Source organism: Octopus sinensis, linkage group LG18 (genome assembly GCF_006345805.1).
Source record: "Octopus sinensis linkage group LG18, ASM634580v1, whole genome shotgun sequence".
Taxonomy (NCBI): domain Eukaryota; kingdom Metazoa; phylum Mollusca; class Cephalopoda; order Octopoda; family Octopodidae; genus Octopus; species Octopus sinensis.
In genome coordinates this window covers 33,983,329-34,009,923 of record NC_043014.1, presented here as the reverse complement: position 1 = coordinate 34,009,923, position 26,595 = coordinate 33,983,329, and the positions used below count along the sequence as shown (strand labels likewise).

General features: G+C 37.5%; 1 protein-coding gene across 2 annotated transcripts; it reads right to left on the bottom strand.

Moving 5' to 3' along the window:
- Window positions 1–446: 446 nt before the first annotated feature.
- LOC115221449 (porphobilinogen deaminase) lies at window positions 447–26,595 on the bottom strand. Of its 2 annotated transcripts, XM_036510861.1 has the most exons (12): window positions 26,384–26,595; window positions 17,577–17,646; window positions 16,486–16,535; window positions 15,070–15,203; window positions 14,207–14,284; window positions 10,484–10,559; window positions 8,915–9,028; window positions 7,774–7,932; window positions 4,729–4,782; window positions 3,062–3,163; window positions 854–1,068; window positions 447–823 (listed from the first exon to the last, which is right to left on the bottom strand). In XM_036510861.1, exons 1-11 carry the CDS (start codon window positions 26,513–26,515, stop codon window positions 883–885), a joined length of 1,155 nt encoding a protein of 384 aa, XP_036366754.1. In that variant the 5' UTR covers window positions 26,516–26,595; the 3' UTR covers window positions 447–823; window positions 854–882. The 2 variants fall into 2 exon arrangements, with proteins under 2 accessions (XP_036366754.1, XP_029647494.1); XM_029791634.2 differs by having other exon boundaries at window positions 447–1,068.

Sequence of the window (26,595 nt, the reverse complement as noted above, 5' to 3'; positions counted from 1 at the left end):
GTGTGTATATATATATATACACATACACAAACATATATACATGTATATATGTGTATATATATATATACACACACACACCACACATACATACATTTGTTTGTTCAGTGGAATTATAATAATGTATGTATTAGATAAATATAACACATACAAGCCAGCCATACTTATAGATACATACATTCCCATCTATATAGAGGCACATATTTGTTCATGCAGTTATTCTTCTAGCATTAAGAATAACATTGAGGTTTGTGCTCTTGCATGTGTGTGTCTGTGTGTGTGTGTGTGGGGGTGTTTGTATATATACATATATATATATATATATATATATATGTATAAATGCATGTTTGTGTGTATATATATATATACAGATATATATATGTATATATAAACAAACATATATGTATATATGTGTGTGTGTGTGTATATATATATACACATACACAAACATATATACATGTATATATGTGTATATATATATATACACACACACACCACACATACATACATTTGTTTGTTCAGTGGAATTATAATAATGTATGTATTAGATAAATATAACACATACAAGCCAGCCATACTTATAGATACATACATTCCCATCTATATAGAGGCACATATTTGTTCATGCAGTTATTCTTCTAGCATTAAGAATAACATTGAGGTTTGTGCTCTTGCATGTGTGTGTGTGTGTGTGTTTGTGTGTATAAACGTAAGTAATCTACATGTGTATTTAGCACCCTTTGTTCGTTTATTTCAAGAAGTATCTAACACTGAGAATGCTAGATATTAGCAAAGCTGGAACATTCCCCATCACCAGCATCATCATAACAAGCATCATCACCAGCAGCAGCAGCATCTCAACTATCATTTCATTCTCCTATATAATCAAGTCTTCTTGCAGATGTCCTTTATTTTTGCCACTGCTTGCTTTGCTGCCGCCAATATTTTCCGACCTTCGTCTGTCATAAGTTTCTCCGCCAGTTCAATGCCAACATTCCTGGCTGCCTTAAGTCTGCCTGTTGAAATGTTTGGTGCCACAATGTGTGTGTAGTCTGCCTCACCAAGGTCATCCTGCAACAAAATTTGAGAAATTGTATCAGAAAATGTTATTATTATTGTTGGAGTAATTTTTAAATTATCACCCTGCTAGCAATATAAAAAAAGAGTGCATTTTGCACCAAAAGCCAATATCAGAGTTTCTCTCATGGTATCCCCTGCCGTATAGCTTGTTCTAACAGAACACCCACTTTTAGGTAGGAAAAATATTACCTCTCAATATTAATACTGCTTATGTCGCAAATATATATATTTTAACGAGCTCACTGGCTAATCACAATTTCAGTGCCTGTTCTGGTATTGTTATTTTATATACCACTGGCAGGGAGATGAGTTGCTGCTATCTCTAGTGATTGGGCATCCAACATTGACAAGACCAAGGAAGGACGAAATCATGTGAAGAGGTGGCAGGCATTTATCTCCCCACTAGTGATATAAACAAGAATGCATTTTGCACCAAAACCCAATGTGAGAGTTTCTCTCATGGTATCCACTGCAGTACAAAACATCCATGTTTAAGTAGGGATCAATAGTACCTCCTGGTATTAATGCTGCTTCTGTTGCAAATATCTATATTTTTAACAAGCTCACTGGCTAATTGTGACACCAGCATCTGTTTTGGCATTGTCAATCTAGATATCAGTGGTGGGGAAATGAATCACTGTTGTCTCTAGCAGTCAAGTGTTCATCATCAACAAGACGAGTGAGAAGAAGAGTGAGGAAAGAAGGAAGGAACAGAAAACTGTTGCATTAATTATTGATGTGAACCAGGCTCTTGGCAGCTAGGTGAACCTCTACCTTCATTCATAACAAATAATAGGGGAGCTGTGGGAGATTGACATCAATAGAAGAAAAGGAAAAGAAATGTAAATAAAAGGTAAAGAAAAGCAAAAAAAAGTATAGGAAAAGAGACAAATAAAGTAAGAGAAGATGGAAAAGCAGCAGCAACAATAACAATAGTAAACAAATTAGCATGCAGATTAATTAGTCAAATGTAATGCTTATTTACTCACATTGATTTTAAGTAATCAAGTATTATCTTGCAATTTCATTACTTCAATGATGTGATTGTTTATTTTTAGAATGACATTATAGGATAGGTGTGAGAGGCTGGATCTGGCCAGTTTGAACATAAAACAAGTGGAATATTTGGGCTTGATATGATCAGATTAACCCTTTGGTGTTCAGATTATTCTTCCAATTGTAATGCTTATTATTCATATGGTTTTGAATAAATCATGCATTATCATATAGGCATAGGAGTGGCTGTTTGGTAAGTAGCTTGCTTATGAACCACATGATTCTGGGTTCAGTCCCACTGTGTGGCAACTTGGGCAAGTGTCTTCTACTTTAGCCTTGGGTTGACCAAAGCCTTGAGTGGATTTGGTAGATGGAAACTGAAAGAAGCCCATCATAAATATATGTATATATATATATAATATATATATATATATATATATATATATATATATATATATATATATAGGTGTGTGTGTGTATATGTTTGTATGTCTGTGTTTGTCTCCCCCAACATTGCTTGGCAACCGATGCTGGTATGTTTACGTCCCCGTAACTTAATGGTTCGGCAAAAAAGACCAATAGAATAAGTACTAGGCTTAAAAAGAATAAGTCCTGGGGTTGATTCACTCGACTAAAGGCGGTGCTCCAGCATGGCCACATGACTGAAACAAGTAAAGAGTAGCTCACAGCTTTAAGATTTCAATGATGTGATTATTTATTTTTAGAATGTCATTGTAGGTTTGGTGTAAGAGGCTAGATCTGGTTTGTTTGAACATAAAACAAAGAATATTTGGGCTGGATATATGGCTGGTTTAAATGGCTAAGAGCTGAAAGACAAATTCAGTGAAGTCTGTTCTGACATTACTGTACAGACATCACTATACAGGATGGTGGAGACAGAGTACAGTATGTGTTGGATTATAATATGAGAGAGAGAGAGAGAGAGAGAGAAGAGAAGAGAAGAGAAACAGACAACATATTAGCTTACCTTTTTCAATGGAGGCTCTTCATCTCCTGGAAGCTGTACTTCTGCTACATCTATGATACATTCTGGGCCATCTTTACTGAAGATGCCAGCTTTAATAGTCAACTGAAATGAGTAGAAAACCCCAGAAAACTTATAGATTCTGACAAGAATAACTCATGAATTATTTAAAATCTACACTGAATTTTTCCTTCTTTCAAATGTTAGATAGATTAGTCCAACCTATGCCAGCATGGAAAACAGACATTAAAGGATGATGATGATTGTGATCTATTGAAACTAAAATAAAACATAACTTGTTTGTGCTGGGCCATCAGTTTGTGTCGAGTCATCAACATGGTCCAAGCAAACAATTTGAGAGAGGTCACCAATTTAAGTTACATTACAGTTTAGGTTAGGTCACCAGTTTACAAGTCTGAGCAAGCTACTACTTGGGAACTAGATCTCTCATTTGAACCAAGTATCAAACTTGGGTCAGGCAATTAGTTGAACTAGATTGTATTCTTTACTGAAGAATATTACATAAACAACATCAATATATTGCTTTAGAGGTGAATGAAGCTGCTTCCTTAACCACATTTTAATATTAGAGCAATTTCAGGGGAGGGATTAAGTCGATTATATCTACCCTAGTGCTCAACTGATATTGAAAAGATGAAAGGTGCATTTGAACCGAGAACTTGAAGACAGATGAAATACCACTAAGCATTTTGTCAAGCATGCTAATGATTCTGTTGTTCACAACCTTAAACCACTTTTCAATATTGTCTTCTAATAGGCAGTGAGCAAACAGAATCACTAGCATGCTGGGCGAAATGCTTAGCAGTATTTTGTCTGTCTCTATGTTCTGACTTCAAATTCTGCTGAGTTTGACTTTGTCTTTCATTCTTTTGGCGGTCAATAAAATAAGTGCCAGTTGAGTACTAGAGTCAATGTAATTGACTTACCTGCTTCCTTGAAATTGCTGGCCTTGTGCCAAAATTTGAAACCAATATTGTCTTCTAATGTTGAAACTAGAAGACTGCATGCATAATTTTGACAGACTAGTCTAATGTTTCATGCTACACAATTCTGAGATCAAACCCTGCCAGAGTTAACTTTACTTTTTATTCTTTTTGGAAGCCACAAAACAAAACCATCTTCAAAGATTCTGCTTGAAAAATGTTTTTCCATATTTCAATACTTGGAGAAACAAACGTTTTTAATGTCACTTTTCCCTGCTGACATGGATCAGACAAAATTCACTGAGACAAATTTTCTATGGCCAGATGCCCAGCTGAATGGATGAGGTACTGGACTACCAGTTCCTGGATCCTGAGTTCAAACTTTGTAGTGTCTCTGGGCAGGAAGATAGGAGAACACTTTATTTCAATGTCCCAGTTGTGTGGCACATAGAATAATAGCAACTACCCAAAGGACAATACAGCACTCTTTGGTTTATGAAAGTGCTTTCAGTTTTATTAACAAACATACACAGTTACTGAGTCAAGCAGTTCCAGTGAAAGAATAGCATACAATTGTTGTATCTTCTCCAACAAACAGTCATGAACACACTCTGATGTAATGACATACAACTCTAATCTACTTCCATCAACTCACCCTGATGTAATGATATACACTCATACCTATTGCCATTAACAGACACCAACATGAAATCTCAAACAACTTACCGTGTTGTTCTCAATGGTAGTTTTGGTACCGATGGGAACACTGCAACCACCTTCCTATTGACAAATAAAAAACAAGAAGGCTGTACTTTAAAAACTTCTTTGATCCAAGTTAGGCATTGAATACATAATATATATAGGGAGAGTTTACGAAAAAAACAAAACATGAAGACAGGTGGTGTACAAAACAAACATGTATTAGTATAACGCTCAGGAATAGAAAAAGTATTTTACGTTTCGAGCCTACGCTCTTCTACAGAAAGGGACACAGAAAAAACAAGGAGAGAAAAAAAATGTGTGTAGTGGCTAATGATCTATCATGGCGACTGGATATATAATATATATGGTGTGGTTAATTTTAAATAAGTTCTAATCCAGGAGAGTTATGATCAAAGATGACCCAGTAGCTATCTAGTCTTTATTCAAAGCGTATCTAGTACAGTGCTATCAAAGATAGCTTTCCTTTTAAAAGATGATAATATATAATATGAGGGACATGTCAAGCAACTAAATATAAGCGTCTTTGTTGTTTATCAATACAATAAAGAACGTAAGTGTTTTTATAATGATATTCCAGACTATCTCACGGAGTGGAGACAAAACAATCTATCAATGAAAGCAATAAAAATAATTCTTGTTGTTATGCTAGTATGAAATTAGTTTCAATTGCTTTTTCTAAAAAACAAATGGAAAAGCACAAAGGGCTGAATTGATAGAATATTGAAGCACAAGCTCATAGAGCTTGACATCAAATCTACAGTAGGTGATGTGTTGTGTATTTGAGCAGTACACTTAAATAGGTAAGCATTAGTTCAGAAATAGGCACTTCCTCTCTAGCAAGGATTTATCCATCATCAACTAAGCACCATTAAACCAGAACTAAACATTGACCTTTACAAGTTCTGTAGCACTTAGGAGATGGGTACACTTATATTTCACACTATATACCAGTGGTTCCCAACTGGGTTCCATATGGCCCTTGGGAGTCACATAAAATTTTGTCACTAAAGTTTACATGCAATAAATTGGTCATGCTTCTACAATACACAAAATATTTTAATAATTTTTTAAAAACAATTCCTAATAAAATAAAATATGAATTTTTAGCTAGGAGGATCCATCCGAGTAAAATAGGGATCAAAGGGATTCATAGGTTAAAAATGGTTGAGAAATACTGCTCTATAGTCATAAATCTTCATCAATTCTATAGTGCTCCAACTGGCCTCTACTTCTACCAAGTCAGGCAACCATGTAAAGGACAAACAAATGAAGTAATCTTTCAGTTGTTACTTAATCTACAAGGAATAGTAACCAAATATTGAAAAGGTTGCAAGACACAATGAAAATTTTAGGAGAGAGTCAAGACTATTGAAAAGGTTGCAAGACGCAACGAAAATTTTAGGAGAGAGTCAAGACTATTGAAAAGGTTGCAAGACGCAACGAAAATTTTAGGAGAGAGTCAAGACTACTGAAAAGGTTGCAAGATACAACAAAAATTTTAGGAGAGAGTCAAGACTATTGAAAAGGTTGCAAGACGCAACGAAAATTTTAGGAGAGAGTCAAGACTATTGAAAAGGTTGCAGGATGTAACGAAAATTTTAGGAAAATGAAAATAAGAAATAAGTGGGAATTTTACCGGTGAGTGTGTTAAATAATAACCAAATCTCCTACTAATCACACTTTACCATCTTAAAGGAAGACATGTTGGATAAGGTATTCCTGGGTTTTCTGCATATTAAGAAAGAAGAGGTGGTCAAAGATGGAATAGCTTCAATCATAAGCCTACTGGATTAGAACTAACTTAGGGCTAAACAATAACTACATAAAGTTCATCTCATTGGGTAGTAAATATTTTACAGAGGGTAGGGATTTGCTAAGTGAATTCTGGATTACAGTAATTGATTGTACTTTATCTAGAGGTTCATGAGAACTAGAGTTGGTTTTCATACATCAGATTAACCCTTTTTGTTACTCTATTTCTGTTGAAAAACACTATTTTTGTTTCAATTAATTTTGAAAATAATGAAGAATTTGATAAAATAATCTTGTCATTAATAATCTAGTGTTTGGAATATAAATTAACGTGAAACTTTAAAGGAAGGTTTGTATTTAGATTTCTTTAAAACAAGAAGTTTGAATCATAGAACCAGGGACAATTTGGAGTAGGTTAGTATAAAAAGAGGGATCTTTTTGGTTTGAATGGCAGTTTTTTCTAGCGGTGTCATATGAAATTGTCACCCATGATTATGACCCTAGTATCGATCTATTGCATTTCAATCTGTTTTAGGGTTAGGGTATCTTTTTTTCTTCACAAATGTAAATAAACCCAATCTGTTTCTTAAACGAGGGACATATTTATACGGCATAGAATGTTTTTTTTTACCTCAATGGACGTCAGTGATTGGTTGAAATTGCAGAAATTGAAGAAAAAACAACAAATATCTTACAAACTATAGAATTTTCTCAATAAAGCCAAGAGAAAAAGATGTTTTATAAACACATTCTACCAGTATACGAAGTTTAAAATTTTTTATTTATCTAGAAATTACGTCAAAAACTGCCGGTCAAACCAAAAGGGTCCCAGGATAATTGATCTGGATTCAACATAATTGTTGTTCAGTATGAACAACAATTTGATCTGACTCCTTGTTCCAGGGAAAGCTAAGGGATCCTTGTCAAGAGATGAACCTTTAGCTTGTATTGCTTCCAACACACTGACATGCATAATAATGAAGATGTGGTGTGAATGGAGACTAGATGAAGGAGTAAATAAATGGTGTGTGTGTGTATGTGTGTGCATGCGTGCGTGTGTGTAATGTCTGTGGGAGATCTTGTGGCAGAGGAAGATATGGAGAGAAATGGTTATGTTAAATATGATGCTGTTGAGCCTCACACATATTAAGACAAGCAAGTGAAATAAAGGGCTACATGCTGTATTGCAGACCTATCACATTTGTGTCAGAATGGAAACTGGACACTAAAATGATGGTAGCAATGACCAAACAATATCATTTTTATAGAAAGGGAACACATATATAAAAGGGATACCATTTTCTTCAGCAATGTCCTTTCTGCAACACACCGTAGAACTGTTTCTTCATCATTGATGGAGGCTAAAATCTGTCGCATCTTTTCATCATCACGGCGACATTCCACACAAATGGCTCCTTGGCTAACAGCATACATACATTCATCTTCCTCTAATACCTGGTGAAATATATAAAAACATTCATGTCCAGAAATCAATTGATATTTTGCTTCATTTTAATCTCCACTTTTCCATACTTGCATGAATTGGATGGAGTTTATTGAAGCAGATTTGAGGAAAATAATATTTCCATATGGTGCAGGACTGGCTGTGTGGTAAGTAGCTTGCTTACCAACCACATGGTTCTGGGTTCAGTCCCACTGCATGGCACCTTGGGCAAGTGTCTTCTACTATAGCCTCGGGCCGACCAAAGCCTAGTGAGTGGATTTGGTAGACAGAAACTGAAAGAAGCACGTCGTATATATGTATGTATGTGTATGTATATATATATATATAATATATATATATATATATATATATATATATATTATATATATATATATATATATATATGTATGTATGTGTGTGTATATGTTTGTCCCCCACCAACATCGCTTGACAACCAATGCTGGTGTGTTTATGTCCTTGTAACTTAGCGGTTCGGCAAAAGAGACTGATAGAATAAGTACTAGGCTTACAAATAATAAGTCCTAGGGTCGATTTGCTCGACTAAAGGTGGTGCTCCAGCATGGCCGCAGTCAAATGACAGAAACAAGTAAAAGAGTAAAGAGTATGGCCTAACAGGTTTCCACAAAATAATGGAAATGAATAATATTACACTCATTTACAACCATCATGCAAAGTTAAGATACAAGTGCATGCACACACACATACAATGAGCTTCAATCTCCAAAATCCACTCATAAGGCTATGGTCAGTCCAGGGCTATGTTAGAAGACACTTGCACAAGGTTCCACATAAAGTGACCGAACGTGAGACCTTGTGGCTGGGAAGCAAACTTCTTAATCATACAGCCTTGATTATTGTGAAAAGAAGAAAAAAAAATTTAATTAAACTAAAAATGACATTATACCAATGTCAAGGCATGAAATGTTAAATTGTTGATGTGAACAGCTAAAGTGTGAAAAGAGGTCTCTTTACCTTTGTTATTCGATGAGACATGTTCATCCTGTCTAATCCAGCAACTGCAAGAATCATGGCATTATATGTGTTGTTTTCATCTAGTTTTTTAAATCTTGTATTCAGGTTACCTCTCTAGGAAACATAGTTAAGGAAACACTCTAGATATGATTATAAATAATTAACTGTTCTGCTTTGGGCAGGGTGATAAATACTTTGATTACCTAACCGGGGTGACCATCAGTAATCACCTAGCTGGTGTAACAAACATTGACCATCTACCTAGGGTGCCTACTAAATTAGGGCGACCAACAGTGACTACTGAGCTAGGGTAGAAAACACCAACCACCAAGCTAGAGTGACTACCTACCTAGAATAAGTACCATTGACACCCTAGTAAGGGTTCCTTGAAGTTAGAGTGCATGGCCAGGTCTAGGTTGTATTGGTTTGCCAACAACCACTGCTGAATCTGAAGAAAGTACAACTGTTGTGCAAGAACGGACACTACTTTACATGTCTCTACTGCTAACATTCGTAGGAGTCTTCAATCACATATGGACACAGAAGATAGCAGAAGAAAAAGCTACAGGCTTGGACTCACACCACTTCACTGAATATCAAGTAAAGTAACAGAACAGAAGCTACAGGGTTCAACTGATGCTTCTCTACCTGGATTAACAAAAGAACATAACAGAAACTAAGGCCTTGGGCTACAACAGTTCACTTCACAAAACCAATTACATATTGAGTCAACAAGGCAGCTTCTACATGGTCAGTAGACCTGCAAAGAAAGCAGCTAATTCTCCCACAAATCACTTCCCTCTGTCTTCAGAATGGAAGACCACATTTGGTATTGAAATCCAAAATACATTTTGTCTGTAAAGTAGATGGTACTGTGATGATTTAAGGCTGCGAGCTGGCAGAAATGTTAGCACGCCGGGCGAAATGTGTAGCCGTTTTTCGTTTGTCGTTATGTTGTGAGTTCAAATTCCGCCGAGGTCGACTTTGCCTGTCATCCTTTCGGAGTCAATAAATTAAGTACCAGTTACGCACTGGGGTCGATATAATCGACTTGATCCGTTAGTCTGTCCTTGTTTGTCCCCTCAGTGTTTAGCCCCTTGTGGGTAGTAAAGAAATAGGTACTGTAATGATTTGATAAGCTCTGACCATAGTTCTTCATGTTCAAAGCTTATCTGAGGCTAAACAATATCAAGTCAAAGCATGAGCTTCTATGTGGTCACCATGACTGCAAGAAATAGCAGCCAAAACTGAGAGTCAAAGTAAACTTAACTGTGAAAGATATATTGTATACTGTAGTCCTAGATATACTATGGTCACAAGTGAAACAGATTTGATCACAAATTTTTTTCTAGCAAATTAAAACACACACTAAATAAGGATGGCTAGGACACAATATACCTAGCAAAAAAAAAAAGTGGGATTATCACAACTGATATGCCTTTGGTTGGCGGTCTACTTGATCAAGTATAACACAGAGCCAAAAAACAACAACACAATAAAACAAAGACAACAAACAATAAACAACAAATAAATAAAAGAATAAATGACAAACGAATGTCCAAAGGATACAATACTTTCAAAGACTAAGTGTGGATATTTACGCTTGAGCTGGGCAATTCTCCGTAGTGAACTGGTACCTATGACACTGTAATATAATAACAGACTTTAACATGAGTTAACAAATTGGTGAAAGCAAAAAATGAGAGGACATTTACACTGTGACTCAACCTACAAGAAATAGCAGCTAAATATTCCTTACTATCTTAGAAAAGAATTAAATTATCACAAATGGAATGCTTTTGCTCATCTCTTTCTTTCTCTTTTACTTGTTTCAGTCATTTGACTGTGGCCATGCTGGAGCACCGCCATTAGTCAAGCAAATCGACCCCGGGACTTATTTTTTGTAAGCCCAGTACTTATTCTATCGGTCTCTTTTGCCAAACCGCTAAGTGACAGAGACGTAAACACACCAGCATCGGTTGTCAAGCAATGCTAGGTGGACAAACACATACATATATACAACAGGCTTCTTTCAGTTTCCATCTACCAAATCCACTCACAAGGCGTTGGTCAGCCTGGGGCTATAGCAGAAGACACTTGCCCAAGATGCCACGCAGTGGGACTGAACCTGGAACCATGTGGTTGGTTAGCAAGCTATTTACCACACAGCCACTCCTGCTCATAGGATTATATGTTTAATAAGGAATGATCTGGTACTAAATGACAACAATAACGATGATTATCTAGAAGACATTCCATTGGAGAACTTGGCTAAGACGATGATTTCTTAACTGGCACTCCATTGGTTATGAGGATGAGTGTTCCAGTTGATTTGATCAATAGAACAGCCTGCTCATGAAATTAACATGCAAGTGGCTGAGTACTCCACGGATATCTGTACACTTCAAGTAGTTCTCAGGGAGATTCAGTGTAACACAGAATGTGACAAGGCTCGCTCTTTGAAATACAGGTACTACTCATTTTTACCAGCTGAAATAAGGTGTCTTGCACAAGGACACATGCTGCTGGGAATTGAACCCAGAACCTTACTATCATGAGCCACATACCTTAACCACTAAGCTACATGTCTCCATGCCTTTCTTACACAGGAATACAGTCACATATTTATAAAAGTGGAGGAGTACGAATCAAATTCTCCCAGTATATGACTGGTGCTTACTTGTAAGTGAAAATAATGTGCAAGTGGCTGAGCACTCCACAGACACGTGTACCTTTCAAATAGTTCTCAGGGAGATTCAGTGTGACACAGAATGGGACAAAGCTGAGCCTTTGAAATGCAGGTACAACTCATTCTTGCCAGCTGAGTGGACTGAAGCCACAAGAAACAAAAAGTCTTGCTCAAGGACATAACATGCTGCTTAGAATTGAACTCTTGACCTTACAATTATGAGCCATATACCCTAACCACTAAGCTACAGGCCTCCATACCTTTCTTACATAGGAACACAGTCACAGATTTATAAAAGTGGAGGAGTACGAATTCTCCCCAGAAACTGCAAAGAAATCCATCATGTGTATGTGTGTGTTCGTGTTTGTTACCCCAACCACCACTGGACAACATCAGTTGTTTATATCCCTGCAACTTAGCAGTTCAGCAAAAGAGACTGATACAATAAGTACCAGACTTAAAAATAAGTATTAAGGCTGAGATCAGTTCTATATTTAAGAGATGAGGAATTATGTACATTATTTACATTTGATGGATATTTGTCCTCATCTTGTTTGTTGTTAACACAATGTTTCGGCTGATATACCCTCCAGCCTTCATCAGGTGGGGTTTTTAAAAAAAATTTTCTTCTGATGAAGGCTGGAGGGTATATCAGCCGAAACATTGTGTTAATAACAAACAAGATGAGGACAAATATCCGTCAAATGTAAATAATGAGGTTGAGTTGTTTGACTAAACCCTTCAAGGTAGTGCCCCAGCATGGCCACAATTCAATGGCTGAATCAAGTAAAAGATAAAGACATGAGAACCAGTTTAAACCAGATCGTAATCCAACATGCTACCATCTACAAATATTCAATAATTAAACACCATTACAGTGAATTTAAATATATCTGTTGCTTTAGAACCACTTATCATCTCTTCACATTCACCCAAACACTCACACACACATGCCTATCTATGCATTCTACTATATCTTTTATCTTTTACTTGTTTCAGCCATTAGACTGTGGCCATGCTGTGGCACTGCCTTGAGGAATTTTTAGTGAAATGAAACAACCTCAGTACTCACTTTTTTTTAAAAGTCTGCTACTTATTTCATTGCTCTCTTTTGCCAAACTGCTAAGTTATGGGGATGTGAACACAGATGCAAAAACACACACACATACATATATTATATATATATATATATATATAATGGGCTTCTTACCACACAACCATGCCTGCACACACACATACATATGATGGGCTTTTTTCAGTTTCCATCTACCAAACCCATTCACAAGGCTTTAGACAGCCTAAAGCTATAGTAGAAGACACTTGCCTAAGGTGCTACATAGTGGGACTGAACCTAGAAACATGTGGTTGGGAAGCAAGATTCTTACCACACAGCCCCACCAGCACCTACAGTATAACAATATCTGATACCATGTTCACCATGTCATACAGTTAGCTACCATAATATAAACAGTATCTAACAATGCAGTCATTACATATTGTACAATGATCCACCACAGTATACCAAGCTTGTTGCTGGTTGATTTTATTATTACTGTTGCATTTACTGAACAATGTGTCTTTAGATTTGCCTGTGTCATATTCAGGACAACATTGACAACTTTTTCTGAAACCTTCATTTTACTGCCATTAGACAGCATTTAAATCGTTGCCATCATTTAGTGTTCATTTTCCATACTGGTATGGGTAAGATGGTTTGACTGGAGATGGTGAGCCAGAGAGCTGCATCAGGCTCCAGCCTGTTTTGGCTTGGTTTCTACAGCTGGATGCCCTTCCTGGCCTCAGCCTCTCCATAGAGTGTACTGGGTGTCTGCTATGTGTTGCCAGCATGGCTGCCTTTTATGTGTCACTGGCATAAAATTTAACCCATTAGCATTGAAACCAGCCATCATCATCAACATTTAACGTCCGCTTTCCATGCTAGCATGGGTCAGACGATTTTGACTGAGGGCTGATGAATCAGACGGCCACACCAGGCTCCAATCTTGATCTGGCAGATTTTCTACAGCTGGATGCCCTTCCTAACGCTAACCACTCTGAGAGTGTAGTGGGTGCTTTTTATGTGCCACCGGCATGGGGGCCAGTCAGGAGGTACTGGCAATGACCTTGCGCGAATCTTTTTACACATGCCACTGGCACAGGTGCCAGTAAGGCAACGTTGGTAATGATCACACTCAAATGGTGCCCTTTTACGTGCCACTGGCACGAAGCCAGTTGGCTGCTCTGGCAACGATCACGCTCGGATGGTGCTCTTGGCACCCTACTAGCACGGGCACAAATATTCTACATGTTTTATATTCAAACTGGCCAAATTCAGCCTTCACTCCTACTATACAATGTCATTCTAAAAATATTCAAGCACATCATTGACCTCTAATCTCAAAGCTATGGGATAATACATGATTAATTCAAACCAATTTGAATAAGTAATCAATGTTTGACAGAGTAATCTGAATGATAAAGGGTTAAAAACAGAAAATGATTGAGTGATTGATTGAAGCAGTCTTAACCAATGAATATTATATACAAACTGGTAGTAAAAGTATTTGTAAATGGAAAAGATGAAAGTTGACAAGAAAATGTACCTTCCAGGAGGTAGCAATGCCAAATCCTTGCAATCTGAAGAGCGGTGCATAACAAGGGCATCGTAAGGACTGTCTCGTCTAAAAAAGAAGAAAAATAAATCAAATGGAAATTATGTGTACAATCAGAACAAAAGCATATATTAGTTGTATGTTAAAGATACTTAATAAATTCATCATCATAATCGTTTAACGTCCGCTTTCCATGCTAGCATGGGTTGGACGATTTGACTGAGGACTGGCAAACCAGATAGCTGCACCAGGCTCCAATCCTTTCAAAGATGATAAAATAAGTATCAGTTGATCACTGGAGTTGATCTAATTAACCTACCCTTGCCTTGAAATTGCTGGCCTTGTGCCAAAACTCAAAAACAATATTTCATGTAACTAGCATGGAGAACGAATGTTCAAAGATGATGATGATGATGATATACTGTACTATACAACAATACACAATGTACTATAAGTACACAGCAAATTACTCGAAAGAGCTGTTTTTCACTCCTGCTCCAGAGCGTCGGCTGCGGGGTCACTCCAAAAAGCTCTATCTGCGACAATTTCATCTCAATCGAAGGAGAGGGGCTTTCTCCGTCCGGGTTGCGGATCTGTGGAATAAGCTGCCGGACGTGATAGTGAAGATGCCGACGACCACTCGGTTCAAAGTCTCTCTTGACCAGAAATGGCCTGAACTCTTTGCATGAACACCCTCCCTGTACATAACTCCATGTCCCCCTACATGGCCTTGCTTTTTGCTTTTTGAGCCAAAAAATTAACTTAACTTAACTTACTATAATAACCCAAAGGCATCACTTCAATATTTCATGTAACTATCGTTTCATAAAATTTTACAATAACAAAGAACTCACTTCAGGATAGCTGCCACGACAAACCGATCATCAAGACAAGTAGGAAGGTCTTTTAATGAATGAACAAGAAAATCAACATCTCCGTTTAATAAAGCATCTTCGAGTTCCTTGGTGAAAAGGTTCTTGGAATCTATCTGAAGTTGGAGAAAATTGTTAGTTAATGATTGAGGAGAGGAACAAAAAGGAAAGAACAAGTGAAACAGAATAGATAAGAATAAAAGGGAAAACACTGGATTATAATGTGATGAAATAGAAATGTGGTGTGTGTGTATACAATATAGAATTACAGAGTGTATATAACAGATTATAATTATTGAGTATTTATAACAGATTAGAATTATAATTGTGGAGTATGTATAACAGAATAGAAATATATAAAAACAGAATTGTGGTTAAGCCTTCCTAACACACATCTCTACCATCACCCTCCTAACTATGACACTATTCAGCTGCTGTAGAAAAATACTGGCATTTCATTAGTTACAATGACAGATGATCAAGATGATCCAATCAATGGAACAGCTTGCTTGTGAAATTAATGTGCAAGAGGCAGAACACTCCAGACACATGTACCCTTAATGTACTTCTCAGAGAGATTCAATGTGATACAGAATGTGACAAGGCTGACCCTTTGGTATACAGGTACAACTCATTTTTACCAACTGAATGGACTGGAGTAAAGTGAAATAAAGTATTTTGCTCAAGGACCCAACACACTGCTGGGAATTGAACTCATGGCTATACAATCATAAATTGAATACCCTAACAATAAGCAATGCACCTTCACTCAACTGTTGTAAAACTGCACATATTTCATTCCCTTTTGTACTACAACCTATTTCATTCTCTCCTTGGAATCATTTGTTTTTAGCATCCATCCCTTATTCTCAATACCATCATCATCATCATTTAACGTCCGTTTTCCATGCTAGCATGGATTGGACGGTACGACCAGTCTGGTAAGCCATGGAGGCTGTACCAGGCTCCAGTCTGATTTGGCAGTGTTTCTACAGTTGGATGCCCTTCCTAACGCCAACCACTCCGTGAGTGTAGTGGGTGTTTTCCATTTTATTTTCCACTGATCACCTTACATCTTATGACTGCCATATCTCATTCTTAACACCCTCCCAAATTTTCCAGTGATATCCCCCACCTCCTCCTGTATTTGTCTCAAGAATTAAGGTTCAGTGACAGACAGAGAAAACCAAGATAAATGACAATATTTATGAGGGCTATTTGAAAGACTGATAACAAACATTGTGAAGAAAATAATGGTGATAGATTAACTATGAATCAGAGTATAAGTGGGAGAACTGTAGCACTGTCTGTCAGGCAAGTCCACAATAAAACAAAACAAAATTTATCAAAGTATTTATGAAACAAAGGAGACAAGGTGAACTGAAAATGTCAACTTACTGCATATAAGGGATTATCCAGATTTTTGTCTCCTATAGTATCTTTCTTCACTATGGTACATATGGAAAAAGAAGAGAAATAATTATGTGCATGTGTGTGTGTTTGTGTAACAAAGGAGAAAAAAAAGCTGACACAAAATGCCCTTTCAGAATCCAAACAATATATAAATATTTTACTCTCCATTTTCTTTTATTAACTTTACACATTATTGGACTGTTTATACATATATATATGTTAATTTATAAGTTTCCCAGCAAAATCTTATGTAAAAAAAAATATAGATCATTACATTGTAATTCTATAATAATAATGAAATTATTGTATACAGTGCTCAGGTGCACCACAACTTGTCAGAAAGTGCATATAATTTAACTAAGGAAGGTTTGACATCACACAGACCTAAAACATACATATTAAATGATTTCAAAATATCACTATTTGGTTTCACTTCATTATTACAACTTATGTATATATATATATATATAAAACGTGTGTGTGTGTGTGCATGGAATGATATTCTTGCTTTTGTTTTCTGTCCCAGGTTAGTTTTAATCAGTGAAGGTGTGTGGCTTAGTAGTTACAGTGTCAGCATCATGATTGTAAGATTGTGGTTTCGATTCCTGGACCGGGCGACACGTTGTGTTCTTGAGCAAAACTCTTCATTTCACGTTGCTCCAGTCCACTCAGCTAGCAAAAATAATACTGCGATGGACTGGCATCCCGTCCAGCTGGGTAACACATACGCCATAGAAACTGGGAAACCGGGCCCATGAGCCTGGCTAGGCTTTAAAAGGGTGTGTTTATTTATTTTATTTTAGTTTTAATCAAGTAGACATTTGTTGGAGCAATTCGGTCCTGTTCACTGATCCATACCTCTGGGTATGTTATAGATCTGTTTTGTTTACTTGAGGACCATACTGCACATTTGTCAGAAAGGTGTGAAGGTTTGGGCAATCTACTTAAAAGATCACATGTGTATGCCTATATGAAGAGGATGTGCGTGTGTATATATGCGTTTCCCTGTGTGAGAACACACCTGTGTTTGCATGTGCATATGTGTGTAGAGACAAGTGCATAAAGAGATAACATACCTATCGTGATTTCATCGTCACATTTCCCCTTCAGAGCATCAATCACAGTCTGGGTTTGGATGAGAGCAAGCTGGAATAACAAACAAGAATATCACAGGAATAAATAAATGACTGAGTCAGATGGGGAGGGGAAGAGCCAGAGAGAAAGACACAACTACAACAAGTACCCCACCCCCTTCATAACTCAACTTTTCAGCCTAAGAATGTTAAGGTACAAAACCAGTAGCTTTCCCACTACAGACATGCACACAGACAGATACACACACACACACACTCCCATTCATACTTGCACATAGACATTGTATTTATTTCTGGCTCTCTAGCTGGCAGAAACGTTAGCACGCCGGGCGAAATGCGTAGCCGTATTTCGTCTGCCGTTACGTTCTGAGTTCAAATTCCGTCGAGGTCGACTTTACCTTTCATCCTTTCGGGGTCGATAAATTAAGTACCAGTTATGCACTGGGGTCGATGTAATCGACTTAATCTCTTTGTCCGTCCTTGTTTGTCCCCTCTATGTTTAGCCCCTTGTGGGTAGTAAAGAAATATATATTGCAAGTTCAAATCTTGCTGGGGTGAACTTTACCTCCTTTCATCCTTCCAGGGTTGATAAAATGAATAACTAATAAGCACTGGGTGAGGAGGGCGGGGAGGGGGTGGGGTTAAGAAGTAATATTACTGAGGCCAATAAAACTAAGTACTAGTTAAGTACTGGGGTTGATCTAATCAACTGCTCCCGCCTACCAAATTCCTGGTTCTGTGCTTATTATAAGAAATTATAATTATTATTATTATCATCAAGGTGGTGAGCTGACAAAATGCTTAGCAGCATTTTGTCCATCTTTATGTTCAGAGTTCAAATTCTGCTGAGCTTGACTTTGCCTTTCATCCTTTCAGGGTCAATAAATTAAGTACCAGTGAAACACTGGGATTGATGTAATTGACTAGTGCCCTCCCCCAAAATTTCAGGCCTTGTGCCTTTAGTAGAAATGATTATTATTGTTATTATTATTTTTATTATTTTAAGGCAGTGAGCTGTTGGGTAAAATGCTTAATGGCATTTCATCCGTCTTTACATTCTAAGTTCAAATTCTGCTGGGGTCAACTTTGCCATTTATCCTTTTGGGCTCGATAAAATAAGTACCACCTGAGCACCGGGGTCGACGTAATCAACTAGTCCCCTGAAATTTCAGGCTCTTGTGCCTATAGTAGAAATTATCATTTAGTGAGAGAGCAGTGCATGCCATCAAAGTAACACTGGGGCACAAATATACGAAGCCCAATATACCCACCATGACCACCCGTCTGATAAGAGTACACCAGGCACATGCATCACAACCATGTGCGCGACATGATTTCATATCAAGATAAACAGCGCATGACCTTGCAGATGGGGCCCAGTTAGAATTTTCTTCTGATCAAGTAACCCATCCCGCTCAAAAGGTGCCTGAATAAGGGTTGTTTAAGGATGTTGAACGAACCACCCATGTTTCCAAAGGTGAATTATCCAAACCTCTAAGAATTCCTTTCAACACATGGCTATGATGCTCCCCCACTACTTCTGCTCGTGATCAGAGATGCACATATCATCAGCCACTAAGGGACATGGTCAACTGGTTAAGGTCAAACAACTGACAAGCAAATCAGTGGTATTGAGCAGAATATTTGCTGTAGCCCATCTTTTATACCAAGACAAAACAATGTACATGATAACCCTTCCAATCAGTTAATGATAACACTTCCAATTATTATTATTATTAGTAGTAGTAGTAGAAGAGTATATCTGGGGGGATGGATTCAAATGAAGTCCTTTGTGAAATTTGTTCTGTATACAGTATATAGACACTCCCTTGTTACTTTCACTGCAGTGAACCAGTGAATACCGTTTGTTGAAAATCTGTAACCAATGATGCCACCACTCAATAATTGCTACACATACACACAGGTAGATAGACAGATAAATGAACAATGACTGGCAGCCAAACCACTTCACAAAACCTAACCAGCCAGCCAAATCATGCAACTAACAGGTAAGAGTTATTGTTGCAAAACAATAAACAATATTGTAAATATATAACACAACTATGCATGGCAATTACCAGTAAAAAAAAACGCTAACATGAATAGCAAGACAGTGAACTGTTTGTAGGCCACCTTTAATATACAGCAGGTGGTGGGGTGGAGTGAGGTGGGGGCTTACAGATAAAGGCTAAACAGCAGTGGTTCAGATGCCTGGTGCTCTAGACATGTCTGTCAACTGTATAGAAAAATGTCAGAAGTTTGGTCACCAATTAAACAAGAGACTACATACAAACATATTTAATCCACATTCACATATATACCCAATTAGAGTGTTATATCCAGGGTGTGGTAGGGGTATTATCACGCGTTGCATACATAGGTGGGACCTGCACACATATCAAGAGATAATTATTTAACTGAAGTATTTACTACATAATTAATAATACAAACTAATTAATAAGCAGCTTTCTCTGTTATGGTACAGAAATTTGCCATATTAATAATTCATTTACCATATATTAATTTAATATGACCTCATTTATAAGTTACTAAACAATTAATTAGGGGGTTCCTAATTAATTGATTGTACAAATTTAATCACCAATAAAAGCAGTATATGAGAAAGAGAGAGAGAGAGTGAGTGAGTGTGTGTGTGTGTGTCTCTCTAAATATATATATCTAACGAGCAAAACACCTCACCGTCCAATGGATGGTGCTGACTTGCCAAACATTTAAACCAAATTTTCTCAAAACAACTTGTATGACCATCCCATAGGCCTCCCCTTTGAGAAACACTGATTTAACCTAAATTTGAGACACCAGCAAAAGAAGAAATAACGATAGACTTTTTTTCTATTCCAAAGAATGCTTTATCGATCGCATTCTCACCTGGAATCGATTTTTGTAATTTTTTCAAGACTTATACACACCCTGATACCGTCAGTATCTACATATCAAATTTGAGCGCAATCGGATGGAGAATGCCCGAGATCCCAGAAGACACACACACAGACAGACAGAATGGATTTTATATAATAGATGAGGCAGTATGGGTTGCAGTGCAACTGTCTGGACATGTGGTTTCTCCAGAGTTAAAATCTTCATCATTATCATCATGACCAATCAACCCTTTAGCATTTAAACCAACCATATCCGGCCCAAATATTCTACCTATTTTTATGTTCAAACTGTCCAGACCTGGATTCTCACATCTTGTTATCTGCAATCTTATTCTAAAAATAGACAAATCACATCATCAAAATCTCATAACTACAAGATTGAGACCCCCTTTGGTTATGACTGACTGTGGGATTGCACCTAGAAAGTTACCCTCCCAAGCACAAGTCCGGGCAATGTTGTTTATGGAAGACCAGCAGTCGCCCATGCATACCAGCCTCCCCTCTCCACGCCACTAATATTATCCAAGGAAAAGGCAAAGGCCGATACAGCTTGGCACCTGTGATGTCGCAACTCATTTCTACAGCTGAGTGAACTGGAGCAACGTGAAAAAAAAGTGTCTTGCTCAAGAACACAACATGCAGCCCGGTCTGGGATTCGAACTCACAACCTCACGAGCATGTGGCCTATCACTCTCCCTCCATCTTCTGCTACTTTACTCCCCCCACCCAATTTCTTTCTTTTTCTTTCCTGTTTCTTTGTATTTAAATGTTGTAATAAAATAAAGAATTTTCATTTCTTCAAACAAAAAGAAAAAGAAAAAGTACAAGGCCCGCTCCTGTTATTGATGCAACTGAAGAGCCGCTACAATTGGGCACATCATAGGACACATATTAGAGTCCTATCATAGCTAAAAGGGTCCTGGAGGACCCATATCTTTCAACCTGAAAGCTAGTGACAGAGGTGGAATTTTAAATCCAAAATGCAAAAAGTCAAGATAGATACCATAAGACACAATTGCTTGATATCCTAAGAATTCCTTCAATCCACTGTCCCAAACAGCTTTTCAGAGATATTTTCCTTCAGCTACATTGTATCTTATCTAGGAATATATTATCCAATAGGATCCTCTTTTTTCATGACAGTAGGGCATGATTTCATGGAAATTTGATTGCTGGCTATCTCTAGCAGGCAGTGTGAACACATAGAAGTTTTGTTTGAACTTGTTCTCTTCTTTATTTACAGTGAAGGTGGCAGTGGTGGTGTTCTTTGCTTTTAGCAAACAAAGTGAAAGTTCAGCAGGCTTGTTGAAATTAGACAATAGTATTTAACTCCTTCTACTTTTCCCATTGCCACACAAACACAGTTCAGAACAGAATCCATAAACCCTGTCTGCTGTCATTTGAATATATAGATTGTGTGACACTGACATTTATTTATAAAATGGTTCACATTCATTTTATTATAGGGATCAGCATACTGAAAATTCATCACTGTGTTAAATATAATCACACAGACACACACACACAGTATATACAAGATATATACACACATGTATAATAAACACATACATACAACTATATACCTACACACACACACATATATTCTTTTATTTGTTTCAGTCATTTGACTGCAGCCATGCTGGGGCACCACCTTTAACCAAACAAATCGATCCCAGGACTTATTCTTTGTACACCTAGTACTTATTTTATATATATATATATATATATATATATATATATATATATATATATATATATATATATATATATATTTATATCTATATATATATATATATATATCTATATATATATCATCATCATCATCATCGTTTAACATCCGCTTTCCATGATAGCATGGGTTGGACGATTTGACTGAGGTCTGGCAAACCAGATGGTTGCACCAGACTAGATGGCTATATATATATATACATATATATATACACACACACACAGGACAGGCTTCTTTCAGTTTCCGTCTACCAAATCCACTCACAAGGCTTTGGTCGGCCCAAGGTTATAGAAGAAGAAACTTGCTCAAGGTGCCATGCAGTAGGACTGAACCCGGAACCATGTAGTTGGTAAGCAAGCCACTTACAACTGATCTATAACATAAGTTGTGTAAATAATTCTACAGAGAGATTAAGTAGATGGCACGTAGGTTTAGTAAATTTCTAACTGAACAAGGTTGCTGTCATCTGACCAACTTTTGGTGAGGTCACCACTAAGTCAACAACTACTCCAGACTCTTCACCAAGCTGATTTAATGAGGACTCAGAAATAATGTCAGTTCAAATTCTGAGTGGCTGTGTGGTAAGTAGCTTGCTTACCAACCACATGGTTCTTGGGCAAGTGTCTTCTACTATGGCCTCAGGCCGACCAAAGCCTTGTAAGTGGATTTGGTAGACGGAAACTGAAAGAAGCCCATCGTATATATGCCTATATATCATCATCATCATCGTTTAACGTCCGTTCTCCATGCTAGCATGGGTTGGACGGTTCGACCGGGGATCTGGGAAGCCAGAAGGCTGCACCAGGCTCCGGTCTTATCTGGCAAAGTTTCTACAGCTGGATGCCCTTCCTAACGCCAACCACTCTGAGAGTGTAGTGGGTGCTTTTTACGTGCCACCTGCACTGGTGCCAGGTGAGGCTGGCATTGGCCACGGTCGGATTGGTGCATTTTACGTGCCACCTGCACGGAAGCCAGTCGAGGCGGCACTGGCTTCGGCCACGATTCAGATGGTGCTTTTTACGTGCCACCGACACGGAAGCCAGTCGAAGCGGCGCTGGCATCGGCCACGATTCAGATAGTGCTTTTTACGTATCTCCAGTCCAGAGGTCCTGGCACCTGCTGGGTGCCAGTCATAGGATTGGTTCAATTTCGATTTCACTTGCCCCAACAGGTCTTCGCAAGCAAAGGGGGATTGGCATAGATGCCTGTCGTCGGATGAGGTTCGATATCGACTTTGCTTGCCTCAACAGGTCTTTGTGTGTCCAAGGGAGGAAAGGATATATATATATATATATATATATATGTTTGTGTGTCTGTGTTTGTTACCCCAGCATCATTTGACAACCGATGCTGGTGTGTTTACGTCCCCGTAACTTAGCGGTTCGACAAAAGTGACCGATAGAATAAGAACTAGGCTTACAAAGAATAAGTCCTGGGGTCGATTTGCTCAACTAAAGGCGGTGCTCCAGCATGGCCGCAGTCAAATGACAGAAACAAGTAAAAGAGTATTTCAACAGAAATATGGTAATGAAAGGGTTAAGTCTACCACCCAAGAACAAAAACAATCTCTTTAATGAGTTTCCACAGTTTCAGTCTATCAAATTTTACTCACAAAGCTTGTATTAATGTGATGTATGGAAGGAGACATTTACCAAAGAGGCTGCACAGTGGGGTTGAATGTAGAACATTAAAAGCTGTTAGGTTTCATAGTTTTTTTGGGGTGTTTTGAGCAGGAAAATTGAGTGCAATTGAGAAGTATTAGCTGTCTCAATCAACCATGTCACACAGCTTACTTTAAAATTAGAGGTTTTAAAAGGTGAACAGTCAAATTTTATTTCTGGATTATTCCTTTAATATACAGTGCATTACAACTGTTACACATTTTTGTTTCCATTTTTCCTACTGGGTGCAGATCTAGATATTAACCCTGTGTGATGTGGTACAAAAGAGCCATTCTTGTTGCTTCATGTTGCATGGTCCCTTACAAAGCCATTAACTACTTCTAGGGAATTGTGAAAGCATTTAAGAGAATCTATTTCATGAGTGTCCCTAATCATCAGATACATATAAAATCTACTGTCCCTGTCAGCCTGCTCATCATCTCGCTACAGATTTGTTTGTGTCTATAGTTTACATCATGTACACTGAACAGAGTTCTGCCTACACAATCTCATCTTTCTCTACATCAGAAACTACATTCTAGTATATTCATGCAGGCATGGATTGGACAGTTTAACAGGGTCCAACAAGGTTGGAGGACTGCATTCAGCTCCAATGTCTACTTTTGTACAGTTGATGCCCTTCCTATTGAAGTAATTAGGAGGGAGCTGGAAAGAGATAAAGATAGTAGTGACGAAGTATCAGACTATATCCTCAAGGGGAATAGAGATAGAGAGTGTGTACAGAAGATTAGGAAGGGTGGATGGGTACAGGTTGCAAGAGTGTGAGGGTAGAGTGAGAAATTATTAGAGAGGAGACAGGGGTGAATGTTGAGATGGTTGGGTAGGGTTGAATGTAGTGAATGGTAAATGAGGGGAGAATCGAAATTAATTATAGTGATAGTGTTCAAGTGATCTTATTAGAGTTATCTCTCGTTTGTTTTGACAACTAGAGGGAGTTCATCGAACTTTTTCCATTCATCATATTACATATATAAAATTAGGTATGGTTGTGTGTTTAAGAGGCTTGCTTTCGAAGTATGTGGCTTCAGGTTCAGACCCACTGTAGGGCACTTTGGGAAAGTGTCTTCTACGCTAACCAATGCATTGTGAGTAAATTTGGCAGACAGAAACTGCGTAGAAGTTCGTCGTATATTTATGTGTGTGTGTGGGACCCCTCTCCACTAATTGACAACCAACGTTGGCATGTTTACGTCCCGTGCTTTAGCGGTTCTACCACAATGAACGAAAGAATAAGTACTAGACTTAAAAAGAAAGAATACAAAAAAAAAAATTCCCCACAAGTACTGGGGTCGATTTGTTCGACTAAAACTTGTGAAGGCGATGCCCTAGCATGGCTGCATTTCAATGACTGAAACACATAAAAACCTGCTGCTTAAGCCATTGTTTATATAGAGGTTGGCAATTCCGAGAGATAACAACCTATCTTTGCTTACACAAACCAAAGCCATCGGGGAAAAGGTATGAATAAGACATCACATTTCCCCCTCATTAAATAAACCGGAGACACCTGTAGTAACGAAATGACTGCAGGACAAAACAACTTTTAAAATAACCAGATTTCTTAAAAGAAAACATATCAAGATAACAGAGAAGCTTGTCTTACTAAATACTTGCTGATTATATTTTAACCTTATCAATGCAACACTGCAATCTACTCGAGAAGATAATCAATGATACCAAGTTAAAATGGGAAAGCCTAGTCAAGTTAGTGATAAGATTAGACAGAATAAAAGTTAAACATGCATCGGCAGGTTATTACCGAAAATTAGGTGGTCCTTGAGTTTTTGAAACTTAGTTAGAATTATAAAAAAATAAATAAAAGCGAAATAAACAAGTTTAATTTTTATTGGGGTGCTATTTTATTTATATATTTGGTATATTAAATTAAAAAAAGAACACACACAAAAGTTATATGACAGCTTGTGGTCGATCATATAGCGGTTGCAGAAATTTAATTCTGTGCACTGGTTTAAATGTTGATATCGAAATACAGAAGATTATCAAAAGCTATGCATATGTTTTTCACTGGATTCAATCAACAGCAGGAACGAACTTGACTTTCAGCCTCTGTGATCGAGAAAATATCTACCCATATCGAAAATCGATATTATCGACCTAGTGTGAAATGATCACTTAAGTAGAATCACCGGCCAATAGATACTTCGCATACTTTAAAGACTTTTTTATAGGCCGGCCCCCAAAGTTAAATATGATAGAAAATTCAATCTCAGCTTACAAATAAAAGAAAATATACAATAATAGCGAAGTTAGTACTTTATAAAATTTTCTTTCAACTTTATAGCGATAATTATAACAGAGAAGGAGAAGATACGCGTGTTTGTATGAGTTAGAAATCAGAGATGTCACCAACTAATTTACTAGACCGGCAAACTAGAACTTTGAATTAAATATCTGAAAAAAAAAAATGTCAAGGTTGGGGATAATGTCTATTCACAAACGAAAGAGAATGTTTCTTACTTGACTTTTTCGGGAACCGACTTTAATACCGCGCGATGATTCGGTAGAAGGTTGCCGACAACCATGTGATGGTAGATCTGCCATGCTGTCTTCACTAACCGGTGTCGTTATTATAGACGTTACCTTTAACATAACTAGTAACAATAAGTAGCGCTAGTTAATTTCGCTGTAGTGGTGATGTGACTGACATTTAATTTCTAAGCCACGTCAAA

Excerpts from the sequence above, each read along its gene's own strand:
- LOC115221449 (XM_029791634.2), bottom strand. The coding sequence starts at position 26,515 with ATGTTAAAGGTAACGTCTATAATAACGACACCGGTTAGTGAAGACAGC. Across the intron at positions 17,647-26,383 it reads TCGGTTCCCGAAAAAGTCAA|CTTGCTCTCATCCAAACCCA; the intron begins GTAAGAAACATT and ends TTGTTATTCCAG. Across the intron at positions 9,029-10,483 it reads ACTTAGTCTTTGAAAGTATT|AGAGGTAACCTGAATACAAG; the intron begins GTATCCTTTGGA and ends TATGTTTCCTAG.